The sequence below is a fragment of the Passer domesticus genome, chromosome 16 (assembly GCF_036417665.1).
Source record: "Passer domesticus isolate bPasDom1 chromosome 16, bPasDom1.hap1, whole genome shotgun sequence".
NCBI lineage: Eukaryota > Metazoa > Chordata > Aves > Passeriformes > Passeridae > Passer > Passer domesticus.
The window spans coordinates 13,413,335-13,440,866 of NC_087489.1; the positions used below are offsets into that span (position 1 = coordinate 13,413,335).

General features: G+C 46.0%; 1 protein-coding gene across 4 annotated transcripts in view; it reads left to right on the plus strand.

Moving 5' to 3' along the window:
* Positions 1–27,532, plus strand: part of BCAS1 (brain enriched myelin associated protein 1) — a 35,965-nt gene that overhangs the window by 997 nt on the left and 7,436 nt on the right. For 3 of the 4 annotated variants that reach the window (XR_010348371.1, XM_064391409.1, XM_064391408.1), the window contains exons 2-10: positions 2,898–2,971; positions 3,063–3,144; positions 8,517–9,034; positions 13,829–13,966; positions 14,469–14,513; positions 17,248–17,388; positions 19,752–19,787; positions 20,027–20,227; positions 23,827–23,994. Coding sequence is in view for 3 of the 4 variants with exons in the window: in XM_064391409.1 (XP_064247479.1) it covers positions 2,903–2,971; positions 3,063–3,144; positions 8,517–9,034; positions 13,829–13,966; positions 14,469–14,513; positions 17,248–17,388; positions 19,752–19,787; positions 20,027–20,227; positions 23,827–23,994 (1,398 nt within the window). In the remaining variant the exon portion in view is untranslated. The remainder of the gene's footprint in view (positions 1–2,897; positions 2,972–3,062; positions 3,145–8,516; positions 9,035–13,828; positions 13,967–14,468; positions 14,514–17,247; positions 17,389–19,751; positions 19,788–20,026; positions 20,228–23,826; positions 23,995–27,532) is intronic. The other variant, XM_064391410.1, reaches the window with a different exon arrangement.

Sequence of the window (27,532 nt, forward strand, 5' to 3'; positions counted from 1 at the left end):
AATTTTCTCTCATACTTTCAAAGTTTTTATCATTCTGCCAGGACCAAACCAATGATTTTTGAGAGAGAGAGAGTGAAAAAGGAGGATTTTCCCAAGCCTTGAACTTGGCACATTGTGGTGCACATAACATTAAAACCAATTAAAAATACAATCATTTTCCTTTTGCATTATTTTCTGCATTACAATGGAAGCAGTGGGGCATAATTTGGGAAAGGGATTGTTTCAGAGCTGTAGAAGCTGGCAGTTCATGTTCCTTTTGGAACCAGTCAGGCTGGATTCCAGCTGGCCTGAGGGAGCCCCCACAGGGACAATATCCTTGGAACTTGGTGAAAAGCCTGTACCTAGAAAGGAAGCCTCAGGACAGGAATTACTGCAGCTCCTCCTGACTTTTAAGGGCTTCCCTCTCATTTTGAAGAATGTTGTTGTATCAGAATCATCTCTTTTCCCCTCTCAGTCCTCCAAATTCACCTTCTCCCATGAAAGTTGTGACATTTTCTCTCGCAGAGTGAGGAAGTTCTTCCTGCAGCGCCCTGGCACAGCTCCAGGAGGGTGTGGAGCTCCCTCTCTGGAGCCACCCCAAACCCACCTGGCTGAGTTCCTGTGTCACCTGCCCCAGTGGCCCTGCCTGGGCAGGGGCTGGGTGATCTCCAAGGGCTCTGCTGCAATTCCATCCTTATCTACTCCACAAACACATCGTGAGAGCTCCTTTATTTCCCTTTATTTGCCTTCACACTGAATAACTCCAGCTTTAAACCTCGCTATATCAAATGAGAGAAAAACAGATCTGAGCACATCAACAGAGGCCTGAGCACTCTGGGAAAAGCAAAACCATTCCATGGGAATGCCAGGTGGAGCTGCTGTTTGCTCAGCTCTGGAGCCACACAGGGACAATCAGCTGCAAGAGCTGGCTGGAGCCGTGCTGGCACCAGGACAGAGCTGTGACAGCAGCTTTGATTCATCTGCGAGTTTGGATCGTCACTGCTGCTGCTCACATTTGTCTGTAGGTGGCAGTGACCTGTCATTTTTCTGTAAAACAGGGCAGAAGTTTTCTTTTCAGAATAAATAACGAGCGTGGTATTTATTGGATGTTTTCTAAATCGCGGAGGGGTTTGGGGTGGAAGGGACCTTAAAGCCCATCCTGTCCCACCCCTGCCAGGACAGGGACACCCTCCACTGTCCCAGGCTGCTCCAGCCTGGCCTTGGGCACTGCCAGGGATCCAGAACAGCCACAGCTCCATCCTCTCCATGTGCACAGCACAGAACAGAGTTTGGTATTTTGGGATCACATTTGGGACTCTATAGCAAATTTTCCTGTTTTTAGCAAAAAAACCCTTCTTGTTCATCTCCATCTTTCCTTGAGAGAGTTCCTGTGAGTGGAAGTGTTTTGAAATTCCACATGGCCGCTATGTATGTTTTATTTCAGTGAGAATTATAAACTGGATTTTAGGAGCTCCCCTGGAGAAAAATCTGCCAGAGATCAGAGCCTGTGGTCCCTGCTCTGCATCAGCTCCAGAACCTCACCTGGAGTGAGGAAATCTGCATCAACAGGAAGCTGAGAATCAGCTACAAATCATTGAAATTATTTTTAAAAATAGAGGAATTTGCCTCTCTCTCACACACAGATTTTACAGCACGTGTGGGAAAGGAAGCAAACCTGCAGATATTCCATCCTGTGCTGGGCTGTGCCCTGGCACAGACCAGGCCTTGGGAGTGCAGGACAAAACAAACCCTCCAGACTGGAGCAGACTGAATTTACCATCGAGCCTGGGTTCTGATCCTGATTTCTTCTCCTTGCTGTGGGATAACCCTGGAAGCTGCAGGGAAACAGTCACAGGGCAAGGGCAGGAGGACTTTGTGCATCCACAGGGAGGCACTGGGTGTTTCCCACCCCAAATCAGGATTTCTGATTTATCCTGAGGAGTGAAACCCCAGTGAAACCCTCAGCAGTCAGAGCACACCCGGGCTGGGGCTGAGAGCTGACCCTGCTCTCCCATTCCAATGGGCAATGTCATTTACTAAAACCACTGCTTTCCTTCTTTTCCTTAATAGCTAAGGCATTTCAATTAAAATTTAGTCTGATTTATTTAAAGGAGGTGTTCTCCTCCATCCTGTTCCCTGGTTCCCACCGTGAAGCAGAGCAATAATAACTGTGGCAGCCGTGGTGGCTGTGCAGGGCGAGCACAGCTCCAGCCTCCTCTCCTTGGGCACCTCCCTCTCTCCAGGTGTGCCTGGAGACTTTCTCCTCGTTGTTTATTTGGGTACTTCAACAGCAAACACACTTTTATATCCTAAGTCAACAGGAACTGCTCTCTTGACTCGGGTCTGCTTTGCTCTTCCACTGTTTTTCAGGGAGTGTTTGGCCCCAAAGAATTTACAGAGCAAGATCAGAGGCTACATAAATGTATTCTAAATTAAGGACAAAAGAAAAGAAGGGACAAGAAAAGCCCCCAAATGTATTTGAAATTAAGAGGAAAAGAAAACCAAAACAAACCCCCAGAAGATTTATGTGAATTAGTACACAGGCTGCAGTTCAGAGCTTCCATGTGTGATACCTTTCCTGCTGCCTCTTCCTTCTCCCTGCTTTTTATTAAATAAAAACCAAACAAAACCACACAAGCTGTTGTAATTTCTGCACAAGTTTCAGCCTTGTGCTGCTGCTCTCTCCTGAGCCCCAGGGACGCTGCAGGTGGAGTTGCAGCCAGCTTGCCTCCACAAACAAGAAAAGTTTGTTGGTTTGTGCTGGTTTTGGGGAGCAGCTGTGAGCCCTGAGCACCATGGGGTTGGGGCAGGTGGGATTTTAGGGGTTTTAACAGCCTGCCCCCATTGGCTGTCTCTTAACTAGAGAATTCATATAAATGACAGAAAGGGTCATTTGGGGTTTTCTCTCCACCTCACAGGAGCTATGGGGAATAACCTGAGTGTGCCAGAGGAAGCTGAGGATGACAACTCCTGCACAGTGAAGAGTTACCAGGTGAGCAGCCCCTCTCCCACCTCCCCTGGCTGCTGCCAGTGCAACTCCCACCCCTTTGATGCCCTAAAAACTCCGATCTTTGTTATTTCAGCCTCTCTCCGAGTCTCCTGACGGTGTCACCAATGGGTCTGTGGTGTTTGTTCAGAGCCCTCCCCCGGCACTGAATGGTGAAGGTAGGGGCTGGGAAGGGGGCTGGAAGTGCCCCGGGGACCGAAGGAACAATAAATATTCATTAATGGCTTTGAATTAGGGGATGGACCCATGTTCCAGCTCTGACCTGAAATGTGGCTCTGCAGAAGCTGCGAAGTTGAAACACAACAAAAAGAAAAATAAGGAATTTTTTCCAGAGTTCTCTGGGTGCTGGTTAAGAGCTCTGGGGTTTGGTTCTGCCCTGGCCCCAAAAAGTGGCTTTACAGGGGGGGGCTTTGTGGGGAGCATCACCAGGCAGGGCTGCTCTGTTTGGGGCAGTTTGTGACAAACTCTGCCCGGGCTCTGGGGGAATTCCTGGGGCAATTCCTGTCTCCAACAAGCCCTGGGGGAATTATTTCTGCAAGGAGGCCGAATTTAGGCTCTGAAAGGACAAAATGCAGCAGTGTAGGGGGATTATGGACTCTTGGAGAGGTTTGGGTTTTCTGGGGGACACCAGGAAATGTCTTACAAGAAGAGAACAGTTCATGTGTTGGAAAGGGATAAAAATCCATGTCCTGGCTATGTGCTCCTATCCACAGGGTGATAAAGTCTTAGAAAAGTCAGGTTCGTCATTCCTTCCTGCACATACAACAGTTTCCAAGTGGTTTTGAGAAGTTATCTGCACATTTTTAAGGGCAGTTGCTCTCATCCACAGGCACGTGGCTCTTCTTGCTTTTCACCCCTCATTAATTCCTCCTTCCACCCCTTGCTGGCTTCGGAGCCTTTCTGAGCAGCAGCAGCAGCACCCATCCACAGCTCCGAGATTCAGCCACGCTCCTTGGTATTTATTCTGAAAAGAAAAGAAACTTTTATTTTCAGAAGAAATAAAACCCAACAATTCCTCTTCAATCTTATCAGCAAAGAGAATACTTTATAATTCCGTGCTGAGAAAAACACTTTATGATTTGTTGTTAAGAGAATCCTCTCAGTCTGTCACAGGCACTTGAAAAATCTAAATTTCGGTAAAAATAATCAAAGGCTGGTGTGGGGAAATGCAGATGGATCTGATAACAGCTCAGAATCTGCTCCATGGCCCAAATTTCCCAGTGCCAGCCCACCATAAGTCACTTTCAGCAGTTGCCTACCAGCAAAACCTCTCTCTGTGTGCTTTTTTCTGGTGTAAACCAGCAGAGTTCTGAGGAGGAAATAAAAGCCAGATGATTTTCACTGCCTGAAGACCTAGAAAATGCATGTACATTTTATTCCTCCTACGTAAAATGAAGCATATGGGACTGCTTTACTTAAATGGATTACCTAATTAATGTAACTGCTAAATCAGTTTAAGTAGCAAGTTGAAAAATTAGACGTTCCTGTGTTGATATTTCTTGTATTTTAACTTTTTTCCTCTTTGGAAAGCAGTTAAAGTCACTGAGATACCATTGAAATCTCCATTTTTGTGCAATGTCATTTTGGAGAAATACAAGTGATAGAATGTATTAATAGGGAAACATAGTTGGTAGTATTTCTAAAATGAAATACTCCAATAAATAGCATTTTTGGGGCATAGAGTGAGGATTTTGGGGGGAGCCAGAGCCGAAAAAAGGGAACTTTGTTGTACTTTCTGTAATAAAACCACTTGGTGAGCAACAGGTGAAGGGGGGAAGGTTGGAACTGGGATTTTCTGTCCCTGGTTTGTGCTGCACAGAGCAGAAATGCAGCAGGAGGACAAAACAAACAGTTCCTGTGGGCTTGGGTGGTAACTCCATGCAGATTGAAACAACGACCTGCTCCTAAAAAGAATTACAAAAGAGTTTAAAACATTATAAAGGAGAAAGGTTGAGTGAAGATGCAGCTCCTTTGTCCCAGAGGGCAAATCCCATTCAGCAAATCCTGCTAGCAGGCAGAACCCAGCAGAAATCCTGACTGCAGCAGCTCCTGTGCCTGTAAGGCCTGAAATGTGAAATATTTCAGGGATGCTTTTAGAGAATGTGCGTTGCCATTCTTGCTGCTGACTCCTCTGCCCTATTTCCATTAATTTCTGGAAATCTGCAGGTAAATAACAATGTGAGTTAAATTAGTGAAACAAGATGATTCTTGGAGCAAAAAAAAAAAAAATATTTGCATGGAATGGTGGAGCAAGATGCAAAAGGATATTAGTGAGTTCTTTATCTTTTAAAAGGCAGAGGCAATGTTTTATTTTGGATTAGTGTTTGCTGCAGAAATTCATTCAGGGCTGTTGTGGCCTGTGCTGCCCTGCCCTGCTGGAATTCCCAGAGCCAAATGTTGCCTTGTAGCCCTTAATGGTTTCTTCATGGCCATTAAAATATTTTGTCCACGATTTTCTGAACACCAGGGAATTAAAAAAGTGCTGTGTGGCTCTAATTCCATGGCTCAGCAAAATATTTGTTTGTGGCTGGCTTTAGCTCAAAAGAGAGGAATGGGATGAGATGTAAGGACCCTTCCAACCCAAACCATTCCATGGTTCTGTGATATTGCATTAACCATTGATCTTCTCTATTTTTTTACTAAGTCAAGATAAAAAATGTTGGTTTAATTTTCCAAATTCCCGGCAAAAAATGTATTCTTACAGAAGAGGGACTTTGTGTAGCCACAAAATTTCCTTTTTAACACGCCCTGATGAAGGGAAGGGGAAAGAGAGACAAATCTTCTGGAGCGTGACTGTCTTTTGTTAAAGAGTTGAAAGGCAAATGCCCGAGCAGGAGTAGTCTGAAATGCAGTCTGTAAATTGTGTATTGATTTTCATCTCAGAGCAGCTTTTAATCTCAGTCACAACGAGCAGCTTTGATCTGCTCAAAGACCTGGCCTAGAATTTGGGGGGTTTTGCTTATCTTTGCAATTCTGCCTCCGGATTGAGGAATAGATCTGGGAAAAAAATGTCACTCGTGTGTATTTAAAAACAAAAATAACTCCCACTTTTCACCCAAATACTGGAATTTCAAGGCTTTTCTCCCTCAGTTTGCTGTGCCTGTTCAGTGCAGGCCAGCACTGGTGGGATCTGCTCTGCCTCTGGCTGAGCAGAATTTCCTTGGAGCAGCTGCAGCTCTCCTGACACAACACACACACAGCAGAGCCCAGGCAGTGACATTTGCCAGGGCTCCCATTCCTTCCATGATCATCTGAGATAAAAGGAGCCCCATAGGTTCCTGAGCTGCTACTTGCTGAGCTGGTTTTCTTAGAGCTGAGCTTATATCCCCAGTTTTGAGCCAAAGCCAGTTTTCCTGTGGTTCATTTGTTATCTGTTACATAAAGCAGGAGTTCAGCATCTCTTACAATTATTTTCCTATGGATATTGTTTCTCCTTTCTTTAGCTGGGGAAGGGGTTTTGATTTTTGCTTCCTTCCCAAGTTTCCAACTATAATTAGAAGTTCTTTTTCTAACTTTACTACAGGAGGCTCAGGAAACTACAGCTGCTCCTTAGTGGCCCCAGCTGAGTATCTCAGTAGGTGCTGCAGTAGCTGTAATTTGCAATTTTGCTGTGTCTGTCAGGACATTGAAACTGAAACTGGTGCTCATGAAGTATCACAGGAGGATATTGCTGCCCAAAGATTCCTGCCAGTGGAGCTGCTTCCTTACAGGAACAGCAGAAAGAGAATACAGGGTGGAAAAAATTCATGTATGCCCAGAAAGTGGAAATCTTTGCCTGCCAGAACAGGCTGTGCTGAGGAGCTCTGGCCACTCTGCCCAAAAAAGAGAGAGCAAAAGGCTCCTTAAAGCTCTCTCTCTGGATGCAGACACATCAACCTGCTGATGTTTTCTGGGATTATCCAGAATCCCTGGGGAGGTGGGAAGCTTGGGGGAATTTTGCTGTGAAAAGCCAAGGGGAAGCTTTGAAAGCTGGGATCTAAAATTGTTCTGTTTTCCTCATCTCAAAGAATTTCACACTGAAGATCTGTGCTGTGTGGAAGGTGTGTTTCAGTCAGGTTTTTTTGGTGTCTGGGGTTTTTCTTTCTCTTAAAAGAAAATGTGAAAGGCATAATATTGACTAGACTATTACAATTACAATTTGAAACAATTTCAATTTTACATTGAAACTGACAATTTTCCCGTCCTAATTCAGCAAGTCGGTTTGAGCCTGTCAGTTTCCCACAGTTATAATTAAATACATCTAAATTCATCCTTGAAATGTGCTGATGACTGACAGGGAAATCGGATCCATATTCCAGTCCAAGTAGGGAAGAGGAGCTGAAGCTCAGGGAGAGCTGTAAGATTTACCTCTGACAGGACCCTTTTTTATTGGGGTTTCACACCTCATCTGTGCTCCTGCCTCCCAGCCACAAAACAGATCCAAGCAAGACTATTTTTCTTTTGTCTTGTGTAAAGCAGGAGCTGCCTTTTCCTTCCTGTGAATCTCATACCAGGGATTTTCACCTCAACAGTGCTATCAAAGCACCACTGTTTTATAAAACCATAAAATACATTTTTAAATCAAAAGGGGTTTTTGCATCTAAGGTGTGATGGCCACATGTGTGCACATGGAATGATTTGTGTGAATTTTGGGGGAGGAAACGTGATTCTGAGCCGTAGTTTGTGAGAGAAGAAATGTAAAATGTAAAGAGAAATGCAAGGATAAGAAACGTGGCTGGGATGTGATTTATCAGCATTCAAATCAGGCTCAAAATAACCCACAGGCAGAGGAGAGGTGCAGGTAGGAGCTGCACTGAGGAGAGCAGGCGGCAGGGCGAGGAAAAATGAGTGAGATCAGTTCTGGCTGCACAGAACTCCCTGCTGGGAGTTTGGCCAGCCAGAAATGGGATCAGTCCTGGTGCTCCCCATTCCTGTTGGTACTCGAGCTTTGACAGAGGAGCAGGTGATATATTGATATCTATTTTGTATATCACTGATTTGAATTTGCTGTCCACTGGGCTGAGTAGTGTCAAACAGGGCTGGTGTCTGACTTTGACACTGCAAGGGGTTGTGCAGGGGGTAAATTCACACTGATTTCAGTGAGGAGCTGCAGGGGGGCAGAAATCAGCTCGGGGGATGAGCAGAGGGTAAAATTCACACTAACTTCAGTGAGGGGTGGCAGAACTCAGCTCTGGGGATGAACAGAGGGTAAAATTTGTACTGATGTCAGTGAGGGGTGGCGGAAATCCACTCTGGGGATGGACAGAGAGTAAAATGTGCACTGATTTCAGTGAGGGGTGGCAGAAATCCTCTGTGGGAGCTGAGCAGCAGCACGGGGTCCCCAGTGTGCCCTCAGACCAGCTCATCCCAGCGCGAGTGCCCATGCCTACAGTGCCCGAGGCTGGCGGTGCCCATGCCCGTGGGTAATTCCCTCTCTCCCTGTGTATGCCCGTGGGTAATTCCCTCTCTCCCTGTGTTGCAGCGGATGACGGGGTGCCTGCAGGCCAGGATAATGTGTCTGTGGGTAATTCCCTCTCTCCCTGTGTTGCAGCGGATGCCAGGGCGCCTGCAGGCCGGGATAACGTTCCCGTTCCTTCGGCGGAGCCGGGCCCCGGTGCCCGGGCGGGCGGGCAGAGCGGCGGGAGCGCTGCCAGGAGGGCCCTGCCAGCTGCCAGGCCCCGCTCCCTGCTGGCCTTCCCCTGGGCTGTGCCAGCGCGTTCCGAGGAGCCGGCGGCGGCTGCAGCCCCCGGAGAGGCCACCCTTGGTGCCACCGGGCTGAACAAAGGCCCGAGTGAGGGCACGCAGGGGCCCGGGGCAGCTGCGCCGCGCGAGGGCAGCCATAAAAACCCGGGCCAGGCCCCGCCGCAGGACACAGAGCTCGCGGGGACACCTGAGGGACACGATGTGGCCGCCCCAAAGGGCAGACAAGTGACGCTCCTGGACAGGATCTTCAGGCTGGAGAAGGGCACGGGAAGGACGCGAGGGGACCCTGAGGAGGGAAGGAAGGGGCTGGACGTTCCCAACGGGAGCATCGCGGCCGGCGCGCCCCACGGGGAACCGCTGCGCCAGGCAAGTGCTTCATTTATATTCATGAAATAGCCTTTAATTTCGTTATTTGCTGGTGAAACCTCTTGGGAATGTTGGCAGAGTGGGGTAACTCCGTGTGGGGTGGGAATAAATCAGTGATGCCCTGGAAATGACCACAGGTAACACTCCAGGATGGAGGTGTGGGAGATGAACCTGTGGCCAAGGAGTGAAGCTCTGGCTCATGACTAAATCCTGACCTCCAGTTTAATTCAATTTATATTTCCCTGAAAGGTTTGGGCAACACAGCTCCAACTGCCAGGAGGAGCAGCTGCCAGCTGCAAATGAAAGCAGAAATACCTGAAACTAAACCAGTTTCTTGTGCTTTAGGACCTTGGAGTTTGACACTGGATGAGTTTCTAAAAGTTCTTTGGTGTGTCGTTTTTAAAATAGCCCTACTTCTCTAGCAATAGTTGCTGGATACCCTATTCAGCAAAATAAGGAATAATATGCAGCAATGATTTTTGTACTCCAGCTTATTGTGATGTTTTAGTCAAGGAAAAGTGGTTCATTAGAAATGATTTTACAGGATGAGGATGTGATATAAGAAACTACACGTCTTAAAGAGCACCCTAGTCAAAGGAGCTGAAATATGAGTTTAGATTTTACACTTCCTGCCAGATCTGATGTCAGCAAAGGTATAATTTTCAGGTAATTAACTCCAGAAAAAGCACATCCTCTGAAAGGGAATAATGGCGTAACTCTGAGTTCTGCTGGAGAGGTGGAATGCAGGAATTGGTGATCAAATAGAAAATTGGTCTAATGTCAGGAACAGGAGGGGAAAACCAATGTGTAAATACCACTTTAATAATTGCTTTTATTGGCCGGTTCAGGTTTACAAATAAGATGGTGATCACTGATGCTTTGGGTAGTGTTGAACTTAACTCATGGGGTACTCACTGCTTACACTGCCAGCATTGCAAGTTGCCCAAAATTCTTTTCTTTTCAATCTTTGTCTTCTCTATCTTGCCTTCTCAGATTTGAAGATCACATTTCTTGTATAAATTTACACATTGTAGTATTTTTCTGAGGGTTCATTTTAAAGAAAGAACTGTTACATTTTTCACCCCTGCCCCTCAGGAGTGCTCCCATCCCTGGTGTTTCAGGCAGCTCGGGATGCACATTTAAAGAACCCATAAAAGCATTCAGCACCTAAGCAGAGCAGGGTGGATAATTTGCAATGAATCCTCTGTTCAGGGCACACTGGCACTTCTGTGTTCAGCCTCTCAGAATGGAGCTTTTCAACACCCCAAATTCCTGCAGATATTTTTGACTATCACACACAACAAGTCCTCCCCATGACTTGCAGGAATTGTCTCTTTTCCCACCAAATGCCAGATTCTCATTTCATATTTTGCTGTCACTGCAGTGACATTGCTTTCATTTACAGAGTGGGGAAGGTCACAGCTGGTGCTGCTGAAGGAATGCTGTGGAAATCCAAGGAAATAACACTTAGGAGCAGTTTTAACCAAAATTCAGAGTTAAACATTGCTGGGAGCACACAGTCCTGTTGAAAGCTCAGGTGAGGCACAGCATGATCAGGGAAAGAGGGGAATCTAAATCATTCTCCCAGTTCAAGCAGGGAAGCACTGCTCATCCAGATCAAGCTTTATTATATCAACAACACCTGGATTTCTCATGAATTCCTGATTGCAGTTCTGCTCCAGTCCCCTTGTAGCCATCCCCATCCTGGAGGTGCCTGGTGGGAATAACCTGGAAATCCCAGGCACAGCTGGGCTCTGGGTGGTGCTGGGGCTGCTGGGAGTGTCTGCAGCTTTTTGGAACATTCCTGAGGACAGGTCTGGTTATCAAAAATGCCTCCACACCTCCTAGGTGCCATGGATGTCTTTCAGGAATCACAAAATTGGGGTAAATAAATGACAGATCTGGATCACAGGGACAGGAATTTTAAACATACAGTTGAATTTTTGGGCTATAATTTTGTCTTTGGTTCTTTCAGACATGAAAAGGAATATATGGTGGGGGCAGAGACGAGTTAAGCACCTTTTTGGGGGAAAATACATCAGCTAAACACTGCAATGTGTTGCCAAATTTAACTCAATCCCTAAAACAAAGGCTGTGGCTCTGCCTTGCAGCACAGTTGCCTTCTGTTCCCTCTGAAGTTCCAATTCTCCTGCTGGATGGGAGAATGACCAAGCCTAATTTAATTACTGTTACTGTAGTAACTACAAACTGTTACCAAATAATCATACTAAAAATCAAGATATCGCTGCCAACAGCTCCTCTTTTTTCTCTCTCTCTCTATTTTTTTCTTTGTGGATTATGACTTGTAGTATCTGTAAATGCTAAAAGCAAAGTTTCCCTGCACTGAGTGCCAAGACAAAACAAACAGCGTTGCTGGTGAGTAAGAGAGAGGCTCCACAGTTGTAGCTTAAGAGCTGCACAAACATTCTGTGTTTGCTGAGCCACTCTTTATTTTTGTGGTCTACAAAACTACATTCAGAGCGCAGCATAATTAAAACAAGGGCAGAATTCATGAATTCATGAAGCATTTACTATGTAAGCCAAAGAAAAGATAAATTATATGCCTGAAATGTTTCACTGAGCCATGATTCATGCAAACAAAAGTGCTGGCAGGAATACATTCTTTTGATATGTTTGGGGTTTTTTTTTCCTGATGACTGAACTGAAACTACAGTACATTTAAGGTGTTTATTACCCCCAAATTTAGCTTCTCAAAGACATGAATTGAACATTTACATAGCATCTATTAACTCCTAATACTGATCTTCTGTTTCTCCTGGGGTTTCTTTCATTATTTACCCCCAGGCCTTTGAGCAGGGAGCTGCCACAGAGGCTTTTGTGGCGATTTTGTGGCTCTGCAGACGTGATCCTGCAGGGCTGTGTGTCCTCTGTGCCTGATTCCTGTGCTGATGGCCCCAGCCCGGGCTCTTCCTGCAGGAACATTCCCATGGGAGCACAGGATGGATCAGCCCCTCTCCAAGGCCAGACTGGAGTGATTCTCTGTAGCCAAGGGCAGCTTCAGCTTGGGCAGGGTCATTTTTAGTGGGAAAAATTAGAATTAAAGCGTTCTAAAGAACCTTTCCCCGTGCTGGGTGATTAAAATAGCACAATAATTGTACAATATGGATTTCTTTATGTCACCAGTGGAAGGAATAGACTTGAAATGCTTTAAGACTTCAGAGGGATCAGGACAGCTGGGCGTGGGGTGGGCAGTGCCAGCAGAGCACAGGAGTTGAATGGGCACATCAAATGGGGCACATTTGAGCTGTGAGGTTGGAGTTCAGGGATTTTGGGATGGCCCCACTCCTCAGGATCTGCAGTGGCTTTCTCTTCAGTCCTGGATCAGCCAGAGGTGCTGGAAACAGCTGTGTGGAAATGCGTCCCAAGGCCAGGGCTTGGGCTTGTCTGTAATTCCAAAAAGTTATTAACTCTGTTTCTTTTCTTGAGAGCATCCAGCTCTAAAGAGTGTGATGGCACCAAGCACTTGGGCTGTGAATCTGGTTTTGTTTAGCAGCACATCCTCCTCCTCCTGCCTCAGTTGTCCCTTGAACACCTGGAGCAGAGCCAGCATTTTCCATGGCACCAGAGCTCTGTGTGTGCCACCCCGGGCTGGCGTGGCCACGCGTGTCCTGCATGGGACAGATTGTTCCTGGGGCCGCTCTGGGGCTGGCAGCTGCACAAAGTGCTGTGTGAGACCCTTCAGGGGCCTGCTGAGCGTTCCAGCAGTGCCCTGCTGCTTCCTGGGCCAGCTTGCACAACTGGGTGGGTGGGGAGTGACACTGAGGTCCCTTCTGGCATTTCTGTGCCCGCTTTAACTCCCTGTGTTCTGCTGGCACTGCCCACCCCACGCCCAGCTGTCCTGATCCCTCTGAAGTCTTACAGCATTTAAAGTCTATTCCTGCCACTGGTGACATAAAGAAATCCATATTGTACAATTATTGTGCTATTTTAATCACCCAGCATAGGGAAAGGTTCTTTAGAACGCTTTTATTCTAATTTTTCCCACTAAAAGCGCTGAGCTATAATGGGCTGGTTAGGGAAAAATACCTTTGATGTCACTTAGGCATTCTTTGATGTCACTCTCTCCTGCACAACACTTTTCATGAGCTTTCCTGTGCAGGCTCAAGGCAAAGGTGGCCAAAATGGAAGGTAAATTCAGTGTGAGAGGTGCTAAACTCTCCACAACTGGTTCAAGAAGTGTTTTTTTAGAAGCAGACCCTTGTCCAGGTGTCTAAACAGAAAACAAGTACCTAAATATTGCCTACTTTTGTGAGTGCTTGAGCACTGGAAAACCTTTTGGGGCTCTGGAAAGTGTAATTCCATGAAGAGAAGAGGCAGCTCCATCTGGCTAAGAGGAATGACTTTGATTTGTATCCTTTTTCCTTCTTTTAATGTGTGTCACGTTGGTGTTTGATAGATAAAAATGATTCCTGGCATGGCAAAATAGAGAATCCAAAGCCATCTTTGGATGGTGCACTCAGACACAGAGCTGGCAGGGCCAGAATCTCAGCGTTTGCTCCCATTTTTCACAAAAAGACAAAAGTGGAGTTTGGGGCTCGCCCTGTGCTTGTTGTGGCTGAGAACAACGCTCCCCCCAGCAGCAGCAGCAGCGCTGGATGTCTGAGCAGAGAGGGGAAGGAGAGGGATAAATGCTGGATTGTTCTGCCCGTGGGCTGGGCAGGAATGGTTGGAATTGCTGTTGTGACTCCCAGCGAGTCACAAAAGCCACTTCTGCATTCCACTGGGAATCAGGCAAGCTGGCACTGAGCAATCTGTGCCCCTTTTCTTTTTTAGGAGATAGATGAGTGCAGCCAAGAGGAGCCTGGGCAGGACTCTGCAGGTGAACAGGGCCCTGGGAGGGCACAGGCACAGCAGGACAGTCCCCAGGCAGCTGCAGGACAGGGCTCAGTCATGAGCTTCCTCAAAACACTGGTGAGTTCTGCCTTGCCTTTCCATCTCTTTGGGTTTCACTTGCTTCCAAAAATCCCCTGTGGGAGTGGAGAAGTTGCATAAATTCTGTAAAATGTGTCAATAAATGTAAAATGTTCTCTGTCCTGGGGGGATGAGGAGGGTGTGGGGGGACACTGAAATGATCAAGTGAGTGTCACCTGCTCTGCAAACTTCCACTTCTACACAGATACAGATCTTGAACTGTCTCAAAGACTTTCTGCTTGATATTCCTTTTGTATCACCTCTAAAAGTTCATTTTTATTAATTGATTAGAAGCTTGAATTGTAAATGTTCACTCCAGGCATTTTTCATCGTAGCCATTACGTTGTTCTCAAGGAATATTTGCATTATCAATTTTCCCACTTGAGGGAAGCAGTATTTATATTTTCCCTTTGTGCAAATAAAACCTGCTGATTTCAAGCTTATCTTTTCAATCCTTTGAAAGGCTGGGTTGAGTGACTGTTTTTTCTCAAATTCCTTTAAGGTCTCCCCAAGCAAAGCTGAAGCCAAAAGTGATTCTGAAGACAAGGTAGGCAGTTCCTTGTTCATTGGTCATTAGGTGTTTTTCACACAGGGATTTCCTCTTCGTTTTGTTGGGCTTTTTCCCTAACTGATTTAATCATTTTAAGAAATTTCAAATGTTTTTCCGCTGGATAAATTGAAAAGCAAGAGACTAAACAGTGCAATTCTTAATATCATCTGTTACAATCAAAATCTGTTGTGTTTTCTGCAGGCTTGGTGATGATTGGTGACACTTTTGGTTGTTTCTCTGACTTGTTTTTCATCTAAAATTTCCATGAAAACTTTGAGTCCACAAAAAAGTTCTGTTTGCTTGTACAACAGTTTTCCTTGTGCCTTGAAAAAACTTTATTAAGAAAAAAGGAATAAAACCCTAAAAATGGAAGTGTTTTTCCTGTGCAGATATTAGCCAAAAATCACAACATTTTTGGGTTTTCTCCTATTTTTTTATTATTTTGTCCTATTCAATATTCAGTCTTTGCTGGAAGCTTGGTGAGTACATGGGGGATTTAATTCTGAATAACTATAAATTAGTCTCAATAACTCTGAATAACTCTAAAAATCATCAGATAGTGTGAAGCTTTTCCAAGCAATGCAGAAAATGCAGTTATTGAAGTGCCCAGGCTCAGGGAGCCTTGCAGCTCTTCCCAGAGGTGGTGAACAATCCAGTTTGGAGGGAACCGACCCCATTTCCTTCCCTGACCCTGTCACCTGTGCCAGGTGACTGCTGGTGCTGCTGTCATTTGGACAGGACTATTCTGGGTGGGTTTGGTTTGCTGGCACACCTGGCAGGGCAAACAAACCCAGCTGACTTGCAGGATGTGCAAACTCCTTCCAGGAGATTGAGCGGGAGTGCTTTTTTATTGGGAATTCCTTTATCTGATATGGCAGTTGTACCTCAATAAAGGGGAAATATGTTGAGGAGTTAATTTATCAGCTCCCAGGTAGAAAAGCTGCAGATTTTTTGGCTGATAAGAAATAATGGTACTTTTTTTTTCCCAAAAAAAACAACTGAAGTGTGTTAAAGGTAAAGCTTTGCTAAGTGAAGTGTTCCTGAGTGCTGTGGGGCTGTTGGGTGGCTGCTGTGCCTTCAAATGATAGAATTATGGAATATCCTGGAGCTGGAAGGAATCCAAAGGTTCATCCTGCATAGACCCCCAACAATCCCACTCAGAGCCTTGTCCAAGCACTCTTGGAGCTCTGAAGGTTTGGAGCAGGGAATGTTCTCTGGGGAGCCTGGGCAGTGCCCCACCACCCCCTGGGGGGGAAAACCCTTCTGTTTCTGTAGGGTCAGGCTCTTATCAGTGCTGGCTCCAGCTCTAATCAGCTGCTGGGCCACGTGTGCTGCCAGCAGCCGGGCACACCCTCGGTGGTGGCAGTCCCTCAGATGCCTTGGGCAGGCTGACCTAGAACAGAGACTGGACAGAGCTAAAGAATAAATTAGGGATTTATTCAAAGGATCTCCTCCATGGATGCACCTTGGGCAGCACCAGAGCCCAGCCAGGGCTGCACCCAAGATGAACCCAAATGGTCCCAAAATGAACCCAAGATGAACCCAAATGGTCCCAAAATGAGCCCAAGATGAACCCAAATGGCCCCAAAATGCACGAGCGCTGCCGGGGTCTCTCCCTGGGCTCAGCTCTGCTCCATGTGCGCATTGCAGTTCAGTGTCCAACCCCACTGCAGCCCCTGCAGTCCCATCCTTGTTTTTCTTTCTGCAGCCCACGGGGTTTGTGCTCCTGGGCTGAGATTGGGATCATTTGTCCTTGGTGCCCAGCTGGAGCAGGAATTGTTTTGTGTCCCTGCTCTGCACAGAGCTCACCATCCCCTGATGTGGAGCCAGACCCACACACTAAAGCAGCACAGAACCTGAAAAATACAAAAAAAATAGAAAATAGAAAAGCTAAACCTAAAGGCATCACCTCGGTGGCCATCCCTCAGTGGCTGTCCCTTCGTGCCCATCCCTTCCTCTGTGCCCACAGCGGTTCAGAGCCCGGTCACACCTGCTCGGGCAGTTCCTACAAACCAAGAGGTTGTTTGCACAAGGTCTGCCCCAAGTCCTGACCTCACCCTCCTGTGGCAGACCGTGAGGTGATCCTGTGTCACTGTGTTGAGGAATTGCAGGAATTTTTCAGGGAAATGGGTCATTTTTGCTGTGAGAATTAGTAAGGAATAATCCTTCATCCTCCTCCATGCTGGGTAGTCAAAGGCATCTTCCTGCTTTAAATCCTGGGACCTCAAACAATTAATTAATTAATTTCAAGGGCATTAATGCAAGCTTGAAATATTTAGGCAGTGTATATCATGAATATTCACACTGCCCTTTTCCTAAATAATGCATTATATAAAACATTTTAAAGTCCCTATTATGCTGCAATAAAAAGACTGAAGGTTCCTCCAAAGATTTATATATTTGCCTATTTTAAAATTATAAATCCTAAATTGCTTCTTCATGACTTGGAAAGGCAGATGTTTGTGGGATTTAGGTTTCAGTTTAGTGGAGGTTTTAGAGGAAAAGTTGTGGTTTAATTTGGAATCAGGTGGATTGCCTTGGCTTTTATTTTGCTGTTGGTGTGAAAAAAACTCTGATGAGAGCTGAGAAATCCCTCAGGAAAAAACCCACAATTTATCCAGAGCTAAGAGGGAATCTTTTCCTTTAATCCCACGTGTGTGATGATGGAATAATGTCTTTGATGAAGCAAATACCCGCAGCAAACCCTCACCTGCACTGCTGTTGTGCCAAGGGCTCCAAGGCGGAGAAGGGCCCTGGGGGACAGCCTGGCCCGAAGGCAGCAGCAGAATCCCCCTCCAAAGGAGCCAAGAAAAAGAAGGCAGAGAGCCCCAGGCTGGGCCACAGCACCTTTAGCAAACTCTTTAGGCACAAGGTTGGTATGGAGCTCCAGGAGCAGCAGAACCCTGAGCAGTCACAGCTGGCACAGAGAGAGGAGTTCTTTGCCCACATCTGGCCAGATGTGCAGAGCTCTGGAGGTCCCTGGGGGAGCATTTCTGGAACCATCCTGAGCTGCACCTTCCTTTCCTTGGGCCCTCTGTGAGCTCGGGGTTCTGGAGCAATCCCTGGAGAAATTCCTGGAGCAATAATTCCTGCCAGTTACTAACACAGACTAAACCCCCCTGGCCACTAAAAACCAAAATCAGAGGCGCTGACAAACAATGAATTGTGTAGAAGTGACCAAAGCCTGACACCAGAGAGGTTTGGGAGCTCAGCCCAGCCACAGGTCAGGTTTTGTGTCATTAATGTACACCAGAACTTGGCTGAAATTGGCATTTTGGGGCACCTGATACAGCACAGAGGAGGCTGGAACATGGAATTCCCTGCAGAAATAGGGATTTCTCACTGCAAACAAGAAAATTAATTTATTTTAATTCTGATTTAGTTTGGAGTAGAAAAAAAATCTGGGTTTGATGAGTACTTTTAAAGGGCTTAAAATGCACAGTCAAGCAAAGGCTGTTTCAGAGGACATAAGCTTTTATGTTAAAAACCAGAAATTAACAAAGATTTTTAGTCTCAAGCTCTGTATTTAAAGATTTCTGCATTCTCTGAGGATAATCACGGCAGGCAAGCAGAGAACTGCAGCTTTTTAGCCCAGGGAATGCAGGAGCAGGGACCCTTCCAGTGGGGGAGGAACATAATTAATATTTAGTTCTCCCTCCAGACACCCACGTGGAATTTCTGGTGAGTAGGGGGCTTTATAATCAAGGGCATAGGGCATAAAACCAAAAATGTTCTTTCCACTATCTCATTTTTGAGGGGAAAAAAAGTAATCTGCATATTACTGAAGGAATAGTAATATTCCAAATGAATTCAAGTGTGCAGTTCTTCCCAAAACCTTAAATTTGATATCTCAGCTTCATTTTTTAATAAAATTAAAATATTAATTACTTGTTCATAATGAATTACAGTTTCCTGGCACAAACCAAACCTGACTGGCATTTTTTATGATGCCATTCCAATACTTAATCTTGCAATAAATTGTAGTGAGAAAATTCCCTGGAATATTTAATGGAAGTTTAAAGAGTTTGTGAGTTAACAGAAACATTGTTTTTCAGGCTCCTGTGTTACAAAATCCTAACTCTAAAGCAGCTTGTGATGCTCTTCCCATCCATGCATATTTGCCCTTCATTCCATGCTAATTTTGCATGTAGCTGTGCTGATTTATGGAATTTTCCCTTGGAAGGGAAGGGTGAATCCCATGTTGAAGCCAGCCCGTGGCATCCTCACCCTTGTTCTCACCTCCCATTGTTCTGGATGTTGTTTGTCACAGCTGACCACAAAAAAAAAAAAAGTTCTTGGCTCCTGCAGAATAACTGCTCTGCAAAATATCTCACCTGCCCTGCAAAATATCTCACCTGTTCTGTGGAGAACTTCCCAAAGTCTGCCCAGGCTGCTGGAGCCTGGCCCCAGGCTGTGGCTGGAGGGAATTTTGTACAGCTCAGGGCATTCTTCAGTGTGAGGGGTAAGAGATGCAGCTCACATCCCTGGCCAGGGAGGAATTTAACTGGCTCCTCCTTCGTGTATCCTGCTGAAATCAGGAGCCCCATCACTGAATGTCTGTGCTAAAGGAAATCCCACCTCATGCCCAAAAACGTGAGAGGCTGGGTGGAACCAGCCTCCAGCACCTGCAGAGCTGCAGCTCTGCCCGAGTTCCAGAGGCAGGGCTGTTCCGTGCCCTGGGTATCCAGCATTTTGTGTGCTGCCTGTGTTTGGGATCCCAGACACCCGAGCCTGTGTTTGGGATCCCAGACATCCAAACCTGTGTTTTGGATCCCAGACACCCGAGCCTGCGTTTGGGATCCCAGACACCCGAGCCTCCTGCTGGAAGGTGCCGGGAGCACATCCCTGATGATGGTGTGGGATTCCCATGGAAAACACCCAGTTCTGTGTCCCTGAGCTGCAGACACAGAAAAATCTGTTAATACCTTTAAATTCTCTCCAGTGATTTACCTGAGCTGAATGGGAATGTGAATATTGCAATACATTTATAAATACACATATTTTTAAAGAACAAGTTGAGGACTACAAGCACAAAGAATGCAGGTAGAAGGATGGCATTCCCTCCAGCAGCCTCCACTCTTCCAGGGATCAGTTTCCATGGCTGCAGGAGCCAGGACTTGCACACACATTCACTAAAAATAAAATAATTGGTGACACAGACAATTGCTGGCCTGTGGAACTGCAGTGCTGCCCTGGCCTCAGACAGACTCATCTTTGTGTTTTGTTTCCCTTCAGGCTGCAAAAGAAACCCAGCAGACAACCAACACCAAAGTGAGTAGGAGGGGTTGAATTATCTGTGCAATGCAGGAAAAGGGGAATTCTCACTGCCATGTTCAGTCTTTAAGTGTTTTAATTTCTTTATCTTGTTCTGGCTTTGCTGTGTCTTTGCTTCTTCTGCCCAAGGGAGCAGGGATGGAGGGGCAGGGAGAACGGGGCGAGGCGGTGCCCACCTGCCCCAGGTGATGGCTGTGGATTTGTTCCCCACAATCTCCATGTCCTGTCATTCCCAGAGCCCTGAGCAGCCTCCTGTGACCTGTGCCAAAGCAGACAGAAATGTCCCTCCCTCCCAGGAGGCGCCGGCCAAGCAGAACCCGAAGGCGCCGGAGGCCGCGGCCCCTCCGCAGGCAGTGAGCACAGAGCCACCCCGGGAGGGCACCAAGGACAAGGGCTCGGCCACTCCTCTGCCCCTCAGCAAGCTCTTCTGGAAAAAGGTACTGGGGCTGGGAATGGGGGAATGGAGCGATGGAGGGATGGAGGGATGGAGGAATGGAGGGATGGAGGGATGGAGGTCGTTCCTGCCAAACCCGCCACGGGCAGCAGCTCCCGCGTGTCCAGCAGAAGGGGCATGAATTAACTGTGCTGCTTTTCTTGTTTTTGTGGAATCAGGAATGTTATGCTCTCACAATTCAGTGCTTCTGTTAAATATCCCCCAGAGATCACAGTGTTCTTTACTAAAATGTATCATCAATAGGGATAAAGCTCTAAAACCTCGTTTCATTTGCTTTAATGTCTGAAAAGCTGGGATCAGGGGATCTACTCTTACTCAGCAGAAATTATTCTGTGACAGAGCAGATCAGGCTTTAATTTGGGGTCTCAATTGCTTAGGAAGACACATTGTTCCACAGGTTAAATAATTTTAACTAAATTTAGGGCTAACTCTAAAAACACAGTTCCTGTTTCCATGATCCTTATGGTTTATAAGCTGAAGTTTATTCATTCTTAATTTCACTTCATAGAAAGGTATGAAACTTTACTGAGTCACTGGATGTTAAATAACTGCTTTTCTGGGCTTCTGCTCAAGCTCAAATCGCAGAAATTTGGTGCTTCCAAACACCCAGATGCCCCTGAGTGGCTGCTGCTCCTGCAGCTTCTTTAGCTGAGTTTTCCCACTGGAGATGCAGTTTGGATATTTTATTTATGTTAAAAAAAGCAGAGGTGTTTAGATATTTACAGAGTAAAGATGCTTGAAAATAATCAAAGCTTCCAACATTTGCCACTTGGGACTGAATTTCCAGGGGAACTGAGGGAATCGGGTGCTTGGAATGAGAGGAAAGTTGGGAAGAAGAGGGAGAGGGAGGTTTTTCTGTAGTTGTTATTGCTACAGAGTAGTCTGGCTTATTTGAAAACAGAGCTGGGAAGCAGGATGTGTGCTGAACATCAGGATGAAATGAGGAGAGAAGAGGCCTTCTGGCAGGCTGCTGTGTGTAGTTTCAGTGTAAAGCAGCAATAAATCCATCTGAATTCAGTCATTTCTTAATGAAGCATCAAGGATTTTAAAAAAATAAATAAAGAGGACAGATGTACAAAAAAACCAAAAGGAAACAGGTTGGCCTCAAACTCAGCTTGGTTTGAAGACTCTGTTGGGTGTTCTGCAGTGAATTTATTTTTTTCTGGCACATTTAATGCTCTGTCCTTTTGCTAGAACAGAGAATCCAAGCTCAAATAGGTGCAGAATTCAGAGTCAGGAGTAGCTTTGCTTTTGAAGTCACAAACAGCAACCACAACACTCAATAGATGCAGGATTCAGCTCCAGCTTCTCTTTCCAGGCAGTCTCTTAAATATCCATCTTCTGATGAGCTTTCACTTCAAAGTGCAGCTAATGAAGTGCCTGTCAACACGTGGCACTTAATGCTGCTGCTCTGCCTGCACATGAATAAATATGGAAAGGGAAAATGAAAAATTCCTTATTCAGCTTCTCAGCTGGGAGCCACTTTGTATTTGCCCCATTTCCTGATCAGTCTTCACGAGAATTTTCAGAACTGTTACTCAAATATTTGCTGTGCCAGCATTTCTCTTTCTCTTTTTTTTTTTTTTTTTCAGAAGGAATACTAATAGGGAATTACAGTGGGCAATTTCCAATATTTGTGTTGGAAAGCTGCTTCCAAGGCCTGGTAGATATCTGATCAGGGCAGAGAAACATGAGGCTTCTCATTTATCTGATCAAAGCAGGCCAGGCCAGGGTGGAAGGTGATCAAGGCAGCATTATTTACACTGCTCTGGGATCTGTCTTTAAAAGCAGATGTGTTTGCTTAAAAAACTTGAATTTTAAGCAACTCTTGCCATGCAACTGCAGGAAAATCTTGCTCTTTTTACTGATGTGCAAACAGCAAACTGGGTAATTACTGGGTGAAGCAGAACGTGGAATCCCAGAATGGTTTGGGTTGGAGGGACCTTAAAGTGTCCCACCCAGTGCCACCCCTGCCATGGCAGGGACCCCTCCCACTGTCCCAGGTGCTCCCAGCCCTGCCCAACCTGGCCTTGGGCACTGCCAGGGATCCAGGGGCAGCCACAGCTGCTCTGGGCACCTGTGCCAGGGCCCAGCACCCTCACAGGGAGGAATTTCCTCTCTATATCCAACCTAAATTTCCCTTATTTCAGTGTGAAGCCATCCCCCCCTTGTCCTGCAGAAGAATTTCCTGAAGAAATGTGCAAAAATCCCTGACGCTTGAAACAACCCAATCCCTGAATAGCTGCCTAACCCTGATTTAACTGGGCAGTGCCTTTTGGAGGTTGGCATTTGGTCCCAGGGTGCTTTTGTTGGTTGTGCCACCAATTCCAGTGCAGAGCCAGAGCTGCAGAGACAAAACTCCTTTGGGGCACAGCAGAGTGATCCCAACCTGCCCCTCTGGAGAGATCCCAGGAGCTGAGCCCTGCTTTACTGAGCCACTGCTTCCACTCTGCCCTGGATCATTTCCTTCCAGCAAATAGATGGGGAGTTGATGATATGGCTGTGTGAATAGGCAGGGATCCAGAGTAAAATTATTAGAGATTGATTATCTCAAAGCTGTTCATAAATATAAATTAAATCTACAATTCCACGGGGAGGTGGGATGTGCTGCAGCCATCTCAGGCAGCAGGGGATAAGGAATATTTATTCCCTCATCATTCTCCCTGTTGCCCCACCCCCAAAATGTTGTTTCTTCCACTAAAGAGAAGTCAGGTACAAAGCAAAATCTCTCCTGCTGCTGTAGGAGTCCATGGTGAGTCCCTTCCTGAACGTGGAGTTCCCTGCAACTTAAAAATAAGACAGAACTAAAGGTGTGATGGAATATTGAGTAAATATATTGGATGGCTTCTGCATGAAGGACTAAATAAACTGGGATTTCATTTCCTCAGAAAGGGAGATGAAAACAGCACACAGAAAATCTGCTGTAAAGGGGAACAGGAAATATCCTTGTTCACAATAAAAGTGCAGAGTCCAAATAAAAGAATGTGGTGACAAATAAGAATAAACAAGTGACAGGATGGGGGAATGGCTCCAAACTGGCACAGGGGAGGTTTAGATGGGATATTGGGAAGGAATTGTTCCCTGGGAGGGAGGTGAGGTCCTGACACAGATTCTCAAAGGAGCTGTGGTTGCTCCAACCCTGGAAATGTCCAAGGCCAGGTTTCAGCAATTAATAGTGTCCATAGTGTGTTTCAAATAAACTTAATTCTGCTTTTTAGTGCAGATTCCTGAGTATGGTTTTTCTGGTATTTTCTGGATTTACTTGAGCCTCATCTCCTCAGGACAGCAGTGCTGTGTGGAATTTCATTTTCATTCTTTTTACATTGTAATCAAAGCTAGGTTCTTGTGATTGGGAACCAGCAGCACAAGAAAGGTTATTTCTTTAATTTATATAAATTGGTGGGATTTTAACACCTATTCACTTCCTTTCAATTGGGATCAATCAAATTCCTGAAGCAACACGAAGAGCACAGCGAAGCTGAGGACGTTTTTATGCCCTGTTTAATTGTAAAATTTTAAGAATTCAACCAACTCCTCACAGATTGAGCCAGAATGTTTGTTCCACTTTATTCCCAACCCCAGAACTCCTCGGAAGAAGCAGAGGCCGTGAGCAATGAGAAGGCAGAGGTGGCTCTGGAGGCCGTGGCTCCCGACAGGGACGAGAGCAAGAGCACGGAAAGCGCCGAGGTGAAACCGCGAGGGGCCGAGAGCAAAACGCCCAAGGCAAACCTGAGGAAGTTCTTTAAGCTGGTAAGAGCAGCTTTTACCTTCGGGAGCCTTTGTCTGGGAGGGCTGAGGGATGCTCAGGGATGAGGGATGCTCGGGGATGCTCAGGGATGCTCAGGGATGCGGGGTGTTTAGGGATGCTCCGGGATGCTCAGGGATGCTCAGGGATGCTCAGGGATGCGGGGTGTTTAGGGATGCTCAGGGATGCTCAGGGATGCGGGGTGTTTAGGGATGCTCACGGCTGAGGGATGCTCAGGGATGAGGGATGCTCCGGGATTCGCAGTTGGGACTCCTCCCCACATCCCCCCGCGCATTCCCCGTCCTGCATCTCCCTCTCGCGGCTCCTCCCGGAATGTCCCGAGGGCTCCGGTGGCCCTTTCCCGGCCGAGGTGGCCCAGGGAGCTCCAGGGGTCGAGACACCGAGGATGCTCCACCTCACAAACCGCATCATCCCCCGTGGAGGAGCCCATCTCCTGCTGGCCGGGGCACTGTCACTCCTCCTGTGCCGTGTCCTGTCCTGCACTGCCTTTGGGGAGCTGTATTTTTAGTGGCAGGACGGTTTTTGGCAGTTTCTGTAGGTTAGGTAAACTGGCACGTGAAAGGAAAGGAGGCAGCCACTCCTGCAAAGGTCCATCGGGAGGGAAAGAGGAAAGGCACAAATCTCATCCTGCTTCCCAGAGGAAAATTGTTCCCAAATCATCTGCAGTCCCTGCGCTGCCCTGCTTCCCCACATAATCAGACTTTTAGGCAATAAATAGCATTTAGAATTGAGAATAACTATGTTGTCACAACTATTGATGAAAATGTAGCAGGGTGTTGGCTGTCCCACCTCCTCCATTTAAAAACATCCCAACCCACCCTGCTCACTGCTGAGAACTTGTGGACAGCAGCAAACCAAATGACCAGAGGCAAGGATAAGAGGTCAGCAGTGCTCTGGAGAGAAATCCTTGGGGTTGTTTCGTCCTCGTCTCACTGGCAGCAAGAGGGAGCTTTGTCTAGACCTCAAGGTCTTTACTCTGTTTTTGCTTAAAAATAATCATAACAATAAAAATACGAGGTGGATTAGAGAGGTTGGCTAAAGCAGGGCTATTTTTATCTGTGTTTTGGATGTTTATAGGGGAAAAGGTAACACTGACTGCTGTTAGAGCAGGTTTGTTTTTTTTCTAAAGGCATTTGAGGACTTGCTAAAACCCAGATGCAGAGCAGATCTTATCTCAGCCCGTCTCCATGCACTCTGGACCGGGTTTGTCCCACACTGTGCTTCCTCCCCTGCACCTCTGCACAGATAAAGCTCCCGAGCACAAACCCTGCCAGGCTCAGCACTGGCACCTTCCAGGGACAGGCTTTTCCCCACAAAAGCCATGAGCTGTCATGGAGTGGTTGAATTTTCTCTCCTGCTGCTGCCATGCATTGATTTTTGTGGTTTTGTAGGAAAGTCAGGGCTGCAGTAACCCCATCTGTGGGAGCAGGCTGGGGCTGTTGCAGCTCTACCAACGCAGAGCTGCAGCAAACCACAATTCCGCCCGAGATAAATTTAGAACAAAAGTCACATCCTTTCATTGTTTTCATTGAACTTCTGCAATGAAAAATGACATTTAAATTTGGGCACTCTGAAATCCTGCAGTTTATTTCACGCTTTGCTGCTGAGTTCTGTGGCTTTTGAGACACCCAGGAGAACACACTGAACCCTCCAACACATTTTTAAACACAAATGCTCATTCCTGTTGTCCCTTTTGTAGCTCTGATTGTAACTTAAGCTTAACCTAATTCTCACAAAGCTTGTACTGTTTACTCAGTTTGGTCAAACAGGGGTTTCTCACTTTTAAATCTAGATGGAAATGGGTTTTTACCTTTAAAAAGGTATTTGAGTCAAGGTTTGCTCTGAGTGACTTCCCAGTGCTGCAGCCTCAGGCTCTGCCTGCATTGTCCTGGCTGGGAAGTGTGGGAACCAAGGAGGATTATTTTTTAGAGGTTTAAGGACTGCAGAAATAAACAGGAAAGCAAAAATCAGGATTAAATGGATGCTGATGACAAAATATGGAAACATCCCTCTAAAGCTGAGTGGGCTTTAATTATTCACGTGCACTTAGTAGGGTGGGTAAATAGAGAGCAAGTCCCACTTGTCTTGTAGGTCTTGTAGGACAGATTTGGCTCTGCAAAGCAAAGAAAAGCTCTTTCCTAGAAAATTCCAGCAGCAGGTTCTTGTTTAGTGGCTGAGATGATCCCTGCTCAGGCCTCGGTGGGAAACCTGGCTGGCAAGAGACAACCCCACAGAACAGAGCCAGCAAAACCCACCTGGAGATGGGGACATTCCCAAGTGGAGTTGCAGAATCAAGCCTTGATTCCTGGGAGCTTCCCTCCTGAATGAAGGCCTCCAACAGGACCCTCTGTTGTTTTAGTCAGTCAGGGGTGATGGAGGGAGCCCCCGCTCAGAAGGAGATGGTCCCAGCCCCAGACACCACGTAAGTGGGCTTTGGATCTTTGGCCTGGCCTTCTTCATCCTCTGGTGATGGGTTCTTGTCACTCCCTTCACACAGCTCTGCCTCTTGAGCTGGAAAAGTCACTGAAAGGAGAGTGCTACACTCCGAGCTTCGTGTATTTGCACACAGCTTCTCTGTTTCTTTTTTCTGCTCATAATATTGAACAAGATTTTAAAGAGTCAACATCATTTTTTTAAAGCTTTTTCCGGGTGTGTTCCTTTTCTTAAAATAATCAGTGGGTTTATGTACGATCTTCTTCCTCTCTCTTGCTGCTTTTTGACTTTCTGCAGGAACCTTGGCTCAGGCAGTGGAGCTAAATACACACAGAATTATTTTTACTTTGTTGATTTACTTGACTTCTGAGGAAAGAATCATTTAGGTGGAAACTCTACAAAAGAGAACTGAAAATGAGAATGAAAACTGTTCGCTGCAATGTAACAAAAGCCATGAAAATATTTGTTTCTTGTTCTGTTTTTGTTTCTTTCGTTCTGTGTTCATAAAATCTAAACCCAAACTTTGGGTGTGGTGTTTTCATTCTATTCTTCATGGCTTTCAAAATGCTCCAAAAAAATAATATTTTCATTAGAAATACAAATTCTGTTAATTTGAGAGTCAAACCCTCATCTGCTGCAAGTGAAAATATCCAGAAGAATTCATCTCTCAGTAATGAGAACTAAAACAAGGTTCTGTCTATAGACAGCTTCTTTTAAGAGGAAAACTGAAGTTGCATTCAAAACTGTCATTTCAGAATTTCCTCTTTTAAATAGCTGTGAAATTATCTCTCTCTCTTCCTATTTTCACAATGTCTGATGACACCAAGGTTAATTTTTACCAATTATGTCTCTAAAAGCATCCTAAATATAGAAGGGCCTTGTCTTGTGACACCTAATCCTTATTTCATACAAGAGCTTTGTGAAGTGATCTGGCTAAGACACCAAAAGTTTCAGCCCTGGATCTGTTTAATTATTTTAATGAGCAGCCATTTCCCTCCATTTCTGTAAATCAGTTTATTGTTCTTCCTCCTTCTCTCCCTTGCCCTGGTGTAAAGTAGAACAGTTTTATTCCTCAGAGGAGCCCAAGGA